General features: G+C 39.5%; 1 protein-coding gene across 4 annotated transcripts in view; it reads left to right on the forward strand.

Moving 5' to 3' along the window:
- Positions 1–12319, forward strand: part of SEPTIN7 (septin 7) — an 87039-nt gene that overhangs the window by 59527 nt on the left and 15193 nt on the right. For all 4 annotated transcript variants that reach the window (XM_069958417.1, XM_069958418.1, XM_069958419.1 and 1 more), the window contains 5 exons: positions 429–546; positions 2974–3066; positions 3198–3294; positions 5703–5754; positions 7009–7134. In XM_069958417.1, coding sequence (XP_069814518.1) covers positions 429–546; positions 2974–3066; positions 3198–3294; positions 5703–5754; positions 7009–7134 — 486 coding nt within the window. The remainder of the gene's footprint in view (positions 1–428; positions 547–2973; positions 3067–3197; positions 3295–5702; positions 5755–7008; positions 7135–12319) is intronic.

The following is a 12319-nucleotide window of genomic DNA, read 5'->3' on the forward strand; positions in this document are numbered from 1 at the left end:
AATTATTCACATCTTAGCATGCACTGCCACTAGCGCTGGTGTCTGCGAGGAGGTGATCTGTAATGGATCTGATCTCTTGGTAACTCCAGTTAAGGCTGCTGGAATGCCCAGATTCTACCAGCCTTAGCTGGGGTCAACAGGAGGTCAGATCCATTACAGATCCCCTCCTGGCAGACACCAGCGCTAGTGGGAATGCATCTTTAGTTTGCAATTTTCAAATAAATTTTGTGTCTTTATTTGAGTTATTCCATGGTATTTGCACACGGGCCAAAAAGACCCCAGGTATGTGAAAGTGTAGATTTTTATGGTCATGCTTTCTAGGGTTAATGTGTGATTTTTCTGTCATTCCTAGTTCAGTTGTCTCCTACATTTGAGCTTCTTTAACCCCGACTTTCCTTAAAGATTTATAAAACATTCTGTTATTCTAGGCTGAAGCCATTGGACATTGAATTTATGAAACGTCTTCATGAAAAGGTCAATATCATACCACTTATTGCTAAAGCCGATACCCTCACACCAGAAGAATGCCAGCAGTTTAAAAAACAGGTATGATCTCATGTGTGTCTGTCTCCTTTATTTTAGGAAACATGTGCATCAGAATTTTAATGTAATTTGACTAGTAAATCTGCCATCTGCAGTATTGCACAATCTACAGTAATGTTTTGTGGCTGCCATACGCTCTCTGTATTCTTTCCTAATAACAGCTGGGCTGTGATCAGTAGCATTGCTCTTCTTTCTTAAAGATAACGTACCATTAGACTAGTAAAAATGAGCCATACATAACTGTCCTGTTGGCGCTGCAGCGTACTGCCCAGTCCTGTGGAGTTTTTTTAATTCCGCCACCCGCTTCCCGTTATTTCTGCCAATATATGTATATGCTAATTAGCCACCCTGAAGCACAGGAGGCCGGCCCGGAGCCTGAAATTCCTCTCTCCTCAGGTTGCACTGGCACGCCTCTGATGATGGCGCTCAGGATCCGGCGTGAGGACGCTGCGGCCGGGCAGAAGACAGGAGGCGGGCAATTAGCATAGGAGGGCGTGCCAGTGTAACCTGAGGACAGCGCGTCACTGAAGGGGTGGAATTTCAGGCGCCGGGCCGGCCTCCTGTGCTTCAGGGTGGCTAATTAGCATATACATATAACGGCAGAAATAACAGGAACCAGCCAGCGGAATGAAAAAAACTCCACAGGACCGGGCAGTACACTGCGTCGCCGACAGGACAGTATGTATGGCTCATTTTTACTAGTCTGGTACATTTTCTTTAAGGTATAAATTTTCCTTTCATTTTTCTGTGTATTGGGAAAAATAAGTCACAAAAATGCCAGAAATATATTGTGGCCCTTTCTTGACGCTATGGGAACTATTTTTAAAAGTATGAACTTTACAAATATGAATTCTATACAAATATACATATGCAATTTTTTTTGCAAGTTTTTAAACTTTTTTTTAAGCATTGTCTTTTTGATAGAATATATTTATATATGTATATGTTTTTACTTTTTTCCTTTTATGATGTATATCCTAGCTTTTGGCGGTTTGCTATATATACCTGCCTGTCTTGATAACTAGGTTACATTTTAAAATATATACTATTACTTATATCTGTCTTAACTTGAGGACCTTAAACCTTGTATTTCTCTTTTACCTCCCTCTACGATACCTTTTGGGTATAAGGGACTCTCAGACAGCATACACAGCAGTAGATCTCACTACACACTTTATCAAATGTTCTTTATCTCTATAACCTAGGATGTGTTTCATCTTCACCAGCTCTGCTCTGTATGTTTGTGTGGTCTGAGAGGTTGTTATATTTAGACACTTCATCTCACAGAAATAGCACTTACATTTCACTTGGACATATCTAGCAAACCAGAAGTTTCCTGACCTGAGTTGTAGTAAAGGTGGCCCTTTTATTAGAGATACATTTAGATTTGTTAAGCTTTGCAGAACCATCCACACTGCCACCAATATTGTAAATCATTAGGTTGAGTCCACATATGAGCAAACTACAGAAACCTATGACTGCATGTATTTGCCAACAACGTTGTGCAATCATTAGATACCCGATGTTAGCTTTGTGTTGCCTCAACCTGGGTTCACTCCTTCATGATTGCTCCTCATTTTGAACTCTATTTTTATCTGAAATTAAGAGTGGAGTTGACTCTTTTAAAATGTTAAAGGGATACTCTGGAAAGTAAGGTCCCCCCCCCCCCCACACTACATTGTAATGTCATTAACCCCTTTACGTCAGCAATACGTATATACGTATATGTTCCTGTTGCCAATGCACATATATGTTCCTGATGTGGAAAGGTTTTAATGTGTGTGGAGCTGCTTGAATATGATTGACCCCGCACAGATTAGTGTCCCAGGAGCCGTAAATAATGACAGGCAGCTGTGATCATGCAGCTGCCTGTCATTAACCCCTTAAACCTGCTATCTATAGATTTTGCGATGTTTAAGGAAAGCCGTGACAGGATCTGTAAGTACCTGTCACTGAATGATTGGGACCCCTGCCACATGGCTGCAGAGGTCCCAATCACTTCCCTGACAGGCGGAGTAATAATACTCAAATCGCCAATAATACTGATTAATGCTATGCAATAGCATACCATTGATCAGTATATGCAATCAATTGTTTGCATATGTAAGTACCTAGGGGGACTTTGAAGTGTGTGCTAAAAAAATATAACTTTACACCATGTTTGATAAATCTCCCCCATTGTTCCTGCACGGTGTAAACAAGAGGGGGGGGGGGGAAAAACCACCAGGATTGCAGGTTATTTGTTTCCCCCCCCCCCCCCATTATATATAATAAATAATAAAAAGCGATCAAAAATTTTCTTTTACACTAATATACCAATAAAGTTATTGTCCCACGGTAGCAGAACGTGTTCACTTAAGTAGATTGGCCACGTGCAGGATACTATACAGAATCCTAAACACAGTATTTTGTTTAATATTTGTATTCTAGATAATGAAGGAAATCCAGGAGCACAAAATAAAGATCTATGAGTTTCCCGAAACAGATGATGAAGAAGAAAATAAGCTGGTGAAAAAAATTAAGGTTAGAGATATTAGTATATTTACTGTAACCTAAGCATAAGGAATACTATAAACTAAAATGAGGGAATATACATGTTAGACAGCTCTTAGATATGTATATAAAGATAATCTGTAATTGGTTTTCTCATTTAGGACCGTTTACCTCTTGCTGTGGTGGGTAGCAACACTATCATAGAAGTGAATGGCAAGAGAGTAAGGGGAAGGCAGTATCCATGGGGAGTTGCAGAAGGTAAGAAAACACATCCATACATCCATGCTACATGGTGTTTCAACTTAAAGGGGTGGTGTCACGAAGAAAGCTAGGTTTATAGTGATGCATTATTTTTATAGTGATTGCTTAGTTTAATTAACTTTTTTCTCGGTATTGGCCCTCCAGGCATTAACTCTCTTGGGACGCTCATGCTTGGTTCAATCCCAGTCACATGATCTGTCTGATCAGTACTAGCAGTTGGTTTTCACTTTACATGCAGCAAGGGGGGTTGTGGGAAAATGTCTGCAGTGTTGCATGACAACAGCCATGTCACGGTTCAGAGAGGAAACCAGGGAGAAATCAGATGCATAGGGAAGAAAAATGGTACAGGGATGTAAGCTTTACTAAAAACTGCACATTTGTTCTCCTTTACATACACACACACACACACACATACATATAAGTGACCAGTTCAGTCAGATATCGGTGCATGTTCTATCCACTGAAAGTGTATACTAAATAATAAAATTATATACTTGTCTGTCTATGGTCTCCGGTGTCGTCCTGCCTGTTCTTCACTCACCGGAGCTGTCGCTGACACTTCCGAACACGTCTATGCAGTGGCAAGCAAGTCAACCAATTGCTGGCCGTGTCACTGTCCTGTCTCGGCCAGTGATTGGCTGAGAGACCTGTGCCTGCAGTGAGCAGAGAATGCTCAGAACAGACAGTAAAGGCCCTATTCCACCAACAGATCTGACGACAGATTATCTGCCAAAGATTTGAAGCCAAACCCAGGAACAGACTATAAACAGAGAACAGGTCATAAATGAAAGACTGGATTTCTCCTCTTTTCAAATCCACTCCTGGGTTTGGCTTCAAATTTTTGGCAGATAATCTGTTGTCAGATCTGTTGGTGGAATAGGGCCTTAAGACAGCGTGGGATCCTGGGGAGGTAAGTTTAATGTTTATTATTTTACCTATACACTTTTATCAGCAAGGCTGCACAAACATTGCTAACAATGCCCCTGCAATGTCCCTAAAACGTACCTCCAGTTTTAATAAACACTTTTAAAGTTTGGTTTAGACAACCCCATTAAACAGAGTTTTCCTGCTTGCCTGCTTAAATAAGAAAGACTAGTATTTTTATTGTCAGTAGCCGCTTATTTTTCTGGTACAGAGTAGAAAATTGAAAATGTCATTGAATTAGTACTTATTTTCCTCCAGAAGATGTCTGTCTAACATTTATGTCCCAAAATGTGTTACGTTTTGTGTACTTGTGCCCTGATGCTTGTTATAATGCAGCTTGAGAGGGAATTTGTCATCTGGAATTTACATTCTAAACTGCTGACAATGTTAGGTCAAGCAGACACATAGTACCTTTCATGAAACCTACAAAATGCTTTTATTCTATAGTACAAATAGGATTTCCCAAGCTTCTGAAGTGCAGCAGGTTGTTACACCACCTAACCTCCCTCCCTCCATGCCTGACCCTGCTTGGGACTCTGCTTTCAGGTGTCAAGCTATCATGGAAGGGTGAAAGAGGAAGTATTCCTGCTTGCAGCTATTCAGGAGCTTACAATAGCCTTATTGACTCTTACGATAGTACTGGCCAGTAAAAACATTTTTCTACAGTCTAAGGCTGCATTCACACTACGTATATTTCAGTCAGTATATGTATATTTCAGTCAGTATATTTTAGTCAGTATTGCAACCAAAACCAGGAGTGGATTAAAAACACAGAAAGGATCTGTTCACACAATGTTGAAATTGAGTGGATGGCCGCCATTTAATGGTAAATATTTGCTGTTATTTTAGAACAACGGCTGTTATATTGAAATAATGGCAGTTATTTACTGTTATATAGCGGCCATCCACTCAATTTCAACATTGTGTGAACAGATCCTATCTGTGTTTTTAATCCACTCCTGTTTTTGGTTGCAATACTGACTGAAATATACATAGTGGGAACGCAGCCCCAAAGTACATCTGACTGTATATATCAGGTACCATCAAATTATATAAGTATTTTATTTTTATTATTTCTGTTCTTTGGTTGTATAGTGAAGCATTACATTTGTGTTTGCAGGAGTCACCTTCAGTACAGGACATACAAGCCTTAATTGTATTCAGTAGTACAAATGACCCTTTCAGTAGAATATGCATCTCTGGTGGTACAAGGATGATTTCTGACCCATGCCATGCCTGTCTCTGTCTGATTAGTAGGCTTCATTGTCCTTTTCCCTTGTAAACATGCAGTATAACAGGCGCGCTTACATTGCTTGTTTTTGTATCTTTTATACAACTATGTATAAACATCCTGTAAAACCAAAGATAGAAATGAGTTTCTTTTTTTTTTCCCAGCGGATTTGAAGCATTAATATTGGGTGTTTATAGCAGAATTATTTAATTTTCTGTTTTTAAATTCTTTCTTTCTTTTCTTTTTACAGTTGAAAACAGCGAACACTGTGACTTTACTATACTGCGGAACATGTTGATAAGGTAAACCATTTACTGTAGTTTCTATCTGGTGCTCACAGGGACTGTTCCATAACAATTATAGGGAAAAGAATAACAAAGGCCAATCTGATGAACTATAGAACTATAGCAAAAGGCAGGATAAATAATACTATTTCAGTAAAAGCTATTTAGAGTTATGGTTCATTAGTATCTATTATGGCCTTATTACAAAGGTCAGTATTGCCCTGTGTAATAAGGCCAGTGGGCACCTCACAAACGGCAAACGCCTCTGGTCATTCGGACGTTCGGACAGCTGATTAAAGCAAAAGGCTGCATGCGATTATTTGGGCTGCATGATTACCAGCCCTCTTTTGCGAAGCAGCTTAAGGCGTCAAATACGTCATTATGTTCTGTCACCAGGTTTGTCACCAGACCTGGTTTCTCTGTTTATAATGTGATCTTTGGTAATAGGAGTGCATAGACCTTTCCATCTAATGGATAGCAGCATAGAGTGTAGAAAACAAACCTCTCAGGAATCAATAAAATCATTCTGACAGATGCATTTTTGTGATGTTCAGGCTGTTTAGAACCACAAGAAATGCAGAATAGGGCTGTTAAATTATATTAGTGAACGAAGTCAAAATTATAAAAAAAAATACTGAGCAAAAATACTGTGTGGGAACCTAGCTTTATATTGTGCTAAGATATAACATAATAAACATGCTATCCACCAATGAAGTTAAGCAGTTTTAAAACAAGCCAAGGATATATGGATATATGTTGAATGTTGGTTCAGGACCTTGGACTGATATTATGTAGTTCACCAGGTGGCCGGGGTGTTTTGTGGTAAGTACAGTGTTAAACAGGTTTATTTTAGCGGTTCTTTACATTGGTGTTCCTGGAACCACTTAAATTTGCAACCAGAAACTTGTTGCACATCTTGATGTATTGTAACCACCAAGTATTAAGTTACTTTTCACTAAAAGGTTTTTGTTCATTTGTCAGACATGAAACTTACAAACTTATTGTTTATATTTAGTAAGTAGAAATCCTTAAAACTGGCAATGTTTTATAAAACGTGTCAAGAAGTGCATGCAGGATTTTTTTTCCATTAAAAAAACAAACAAAAACGGAACACTGACGGAATACATGCAAACAGAGCATAGAAATGAATGTTGGGGATTCTGTTTATGTTCTTTAAAAACAGAACAGCTAAACGAAGCTGTGGAGGAGAGAATATCGCCAATGTGAACCTAGCCTAAAACTAATGAATGTTTCTATATTATCTGGTTTTAGAACTCACATGCAGGATCTGAAGGATGTTACCAATAATGTACATTATGAGAACTACAGAAGCAGAAAACTAGCAGCTGTGACTTACAATGGTGTGGATAACAACAAAAACAAAGGACAGCTAACAAAGTAAGTGCGTGACGCATGATCACATCTCTGGCTATTTTCTTCCAGTTAACATCTCTTCATTTCTTATCATTCCATTCCCTTTTCCATCTCCATTCTGTCATTTGTCTGACATATCACAACCATCTTCCTTGTGTCACCTCCACAATTGTGCCTCATTACATTTACCATAGTTACATGTACTATGTGCCATTTTTACACAGAAATATAATGTCTTCAGCAATGTACAGATAAGATTTTTTTTTTTCAGGTTTGTCACTGTGACTTGTCTTTTTTTGTTTACCCAAAAGGTTTACAAGCTTATAACTAGTCTATAAAATTTGGTGCCATGCAAGATTTTTGCTGTTAAAAGTACATTCATTTTAGTTATAGTAAACCTTCAGCCGACACTTACAAGTTCGGCTATTCCTATGAAGTATTTCCTTGTAAGCCGGCCAATCGCAAAGCCTTCAGAACTGTATGTATGGCTTCATAATACTCTCCCCACTCGTCTCTTCTTGGCAACTGAGGACCCACACAGACCACTGATGTAAATGTGAGCATATACACAATATCATAATGCTTGTGAGAATGATCTATAGACAGACAATGAACTTAGGCATGCTGGGAAATGTAGTTGAGACATTAGTGAGGGAGGAAGTCATTGTGGTGCCTGCTAGATTTCATCTGGGAAAACAGCATCCATTTTATTGTAGATCAGGGGTAGGGAACATTTGGCCGTCCAGCTGTTGCAAAACTACAATTCCCATCATGATGGGAGCTGTAGTTTTGTAACCGCTAGAGAGCCAAGGTTTGTGCCAGTCATAGGTGTTGATCTTTTAAAAGCTACAAGCTGTAATGTCTGAAGATCTCCTTGACTCCTTATACAGACTTGGTTGTCTTATTTTTGATGTCCCACACGCACACGCTAAAGGAATGTGTATTGGTAGATCTGATGTGTGAGATCAGGAATGTGCAGCACAGGCTTGAATGGTTGACTTTCTTTGTAGTATAGGATCTGGTTTTAATTTAATTTGAGGCCGATTAGAGTTCAGGAAGCAGTAGAGGGAGTGGTAAGATGGTGGATCCTATGCATATGGTGACCCCTAGTGGTCCAGTGTAGACAAATTTCCTCGGTTAGCAAAGTAGTCAGTCTAGTGCCTTCTGCCTTGAAGCAATTTTATTGCCAGCACTTAAAATGTCAATTTGTTTATCTTGTGTAATGTATAGGATAGCTTACTTCACTGTACTTATTACATTTTGTCTCTCATTGGTTATACAATATAGCCCTTCCATATTTTAAATCCAAGTTTTGCTATCTTTGTTTTAGCTCCTGCTTTAGGTGCTGCTTATGGTAGTAACTTAAGAAAGAGTACTCTTTAGTGTTAGTCACTTCATGTTAGTCACTATACACCACACTGAATTTTGTGTATTGGAAGAGTTATCCATAACTTGTGATATTGTGTTTAGGCTTAAGTCTTTTGCTAATTTCTACTTGTTAAGAGAGCCCATCAGCTATAAACTGCTAATGAAGTGCTCTCCTGCTGGTGACTATGAGCAGTGTTCTGCAGTAATTGTTCAGTGTCTCTGTAGCACTACCACAGGGGGAAGCTAAGTATTACGCTGTGCCCTCGCAAATCAGTGGATTGTATGTGTAATGGAGGATGGGACATGTTCTCAAGCCTTGCGCTGTCCTATTTTGTTGTCTAAATTGTCTGAAGTCTTTTTAACCACCTGCTGATAGAGGAAAATACAATGTGATGCAAGTTGTCCAAACACAACAACCATTTTTGTGGTATTATGAATGCTAACCGCTGTTACAGTCCAATGGCACAAAGTGGGCTGTGAGCTTTGGTGTCATAATTAACTGGTGTTGGACCAAATATTAGTTTCTAACCAATTGTACGTAGTTTTGGAATCTCCAAAGGGTTTGATTGCTGTCTTGCATTACAGAAGCCGTACTGTATATTGAGAAATATGATTTTCATTACTTTGGACAGTCATCATCTGGGGTGTTGGCTAGCAGTTGAATATATGAATAATGTGTTAATAATAATGATAATAATGTTTACACTTCTTTCAACAACGCTTTAAAGAAGGACCACTAAAAGGAATGTAGTGTTTGTTCTCTATGAATTCATATGAAAATAAAGGAATCTATGACCAGATCCTTCATTGAAATGTACTCTCTATACATTGATGTAAGCTGTATAGTTATTTTACACAGTTTTACTTTTTGGGATAGTAGTTCTGCGTTAAAATATAGCGAAGTACTCATATGCCTACATATGCTTTATTTAGAAGTAAAGTTATTGTTCAGTCCTTATTCTACTTGATGAGGAAAAGCCAGCAAAAATGTAAAAAAGCTGCTTTGCATACCTATAATATGCATCCAGTTATATTAGTGTGAATAACAGATTTGTGGATACTCTGCCCTGTGAAAACGTGAAATCAGTACATTTGTGATCAAGCAGGTGAGGTGGCACTGGGTTTTAGCCTGGATAGCATGACCGTTCATGTATTGATTGCACAGCTTGTCTGGACGTTAGCTGGTGTCACTGGATTCTGTCTGCAATACATAATATATGTATACATATATTTTTTTATATTTACCCATTAAACAGTAGTTTGATTGTGGTTAATGTTTCTTCCATGTCATGATTATCATTACCCCAAACTCCTTCACTTCTCATCAGTTATGATTTTAACCCCTTAAGGACAGAGCCTGAAATGGCCTTAATGACAGAGACAAATTTTATGAATATGACCAGTGTCACTTTAGTCATTAATACCTTCGGGATGCTTTTACTTATCCGGCTGATTCTGAGATTGTTTTCTCGTGACACATTGTACTTTACATTTCTGGTAAATTGGAGTCGATACTCATAACAAATCTTTATGAAAAAAACCCAAATAATGTGAAAAAATGTGAAAAAATGCATTTTTCCAACTTTGAAACTTTTTTGCGTATACAGAAAGTGGTTATACCACATAAATTATATATTAAATAGCATTAGCAACATGTCTACTTTATGTTGGCGGCATTTATTAAACTATCTTTCATTTTTTTTAGACGATAGGAAGCTTAAAACATTAGCAGCAAATTTCCAAATTTTCAGTAAAATTTCAAAATCAGATATTTTTAGGGACCTGTTCAGGTTTAAAGTGTATTTGAGGGGCCTGTATGTTAGAAAGCCCCACAAAGCACCCCATTTCAGAAACTGCACCCCCCAAACTCTGCAAAAGCACATCCAGAAAGTGTTTTAACCCTTTAGGGGAGTCACAGAAATAAAAGCGAAGTGTGTAAGGAATTTGAAAATTTTAATTTTCTGTGCAGAGATTTTATTGTAATCCAATATTTTTCATAATTATAAACCTATTACCAGAGAAATGCACCCCAATAATTATTGCCCCGTTTCTGCAGTTTATAGAAATACCCCATATGTGACCCTATTGCGCTATTTGACGCAACCACAAGCCTCAGATATAAGGGAGCGCCTAGTGAATTTCAATGCCTCCGTTATATTTGGTCATTTCTGACTGTACCACTTCAGGTTGGCAGAGGCTCTGGGGTGCCAAAACCTAAAAAACACCCCTAAAGGGACACCATTTAGAAAACTACACCCCTCAAGGAATGTAACAAGGGGTGCGGTGAGCATCTGGACCCCACAGGTGCTTCACAGATTTTCCGAACAATATGGCGTGAAAAAAGAAAAAATTATTTTTTACACTAAAACGTTGTTCTAGCCTTCAATTTTTCATTTTCTTAAAGGGATAAGAGGCAAAAAAAGACAAAAAATGTGTAGCGCAGTTTCTCCCGAGTACAGAAATACCCCACATGTGGCAATAAAGTGCCAAGGGGGCGCAGGACGAGCCTCCAAAGGGAAGGAGCGCCAATTGGCTTTTGGAAGCTGGATTTCACTGAAAAGGATTTCAAGGGCCATGTCGCATTTACAGAGCCCTCGTGCTGCCAAGACACTGGAAACCCCCCACAAGTGATTCCATTCTGGAAACTACACCCCTCAAGGAATCTAACAAGGGGTGCAGTAAGCATATGGACCCCACTGGTGACGGGCACAAATGTGGAACAATGTGACGTGAAAGGGAAAAATTTCATTTTTTCACTTTCATGGCACAAATGTGTCCGTCATCAAGGGGTCCATATCCTCACTGCACCCCTTGTTAGATTCCCTGAGGGGTGCAGTTTCCAGAATGGGGTCACTTGTGGGGGGTTTCCAGTGTTTTGGCAGCACGAGGGCTCTGTAAATGCGACATGGCGTTCATCATCCATTCTAGCCAAATCCAACCTCCAAAATCCAAATGGCGCTCCTTCCCTTCGGAGGCTTGCCCTGCACCCACATGGCGCTTTATGTCCACATGTGGGGTATTTACGGACTCGGGGGAAATTGCTCTACACATATTGTGTGTTTTTTTCTCTTTTAACCCCTTGTGAAAATGATAAATTCAAGGCTAAACCAACATTATAGTGTAAAAAATGTAATATTTCATTTTCACGCCACATTGTTCCACATTTGTGCCCGTCACCAGTGGGGTCCATATGCTCACTACACCCCTTGTTACATTCCTTGAGGGGTGCAGTTTCCATAATGGGGTCACTTGTGGGGGGTTTCAACTGTCTTGGCAACACAGGGGCCTTTTGAATGCAACATGGCCCCTCGAAATCCATTCCATCCAAATCCAGCCTTCAAAAACCAAATGGCGCTCCTTCCCTTCGGAGGCTTACCCTGCACCCGCATGGCGCTTTATGTCCACATGTGGGGTATTTACGGACTCGGGGGAAATTGCGCTACACATTTTGTTTTTTTTCTCCTCTTTTAACCCCTTGTGAAAATGATAAATTCAAGGCTAGACCAACATTATAGTGTAAAAAATGTAATATTTCATTTTCACGCCACATTGTTCCACATTTGTGTCCGTCACCAGTGGGGTCCATATGCTCACTACACCCCTTGTTACATTCCTTGAGGGGTGCAGTTTCCATAATGGGGTCACTTGTGGGGGGTTTCAACTGTCTTGGCAACACAGGGGCCTTTTGAATGCAACATGGCCCCTCGAAATCCATTCCATCCAAATCCAGCCTTCAAAAACCAAATGGCGCTCCGTCCCTTCGGAGGCTTACCCTGCACCCGCATGGCGCTTTATGTCCACATGTGGGGTATTTCCGTACTCAGGGGAAATTGCTCTACAC

The sequence above is a fragment of the Dendropsophus ebraccatus genome, chromosome 2, assembly GCF_027789765.1.
Source record: "Dendropsophus ebraccatus isolate aDenEbr1 chromosome 2, aDenEbr1.pat, whole genome shotgun sequence".
Taxonomy (NCBI): domain Eukaryota; kingdom Metazoa; phylum Chordata; class Amphibia; order Anura; family Hylidae; genus Dendropsophus; species Dendropsophus ebraccatus.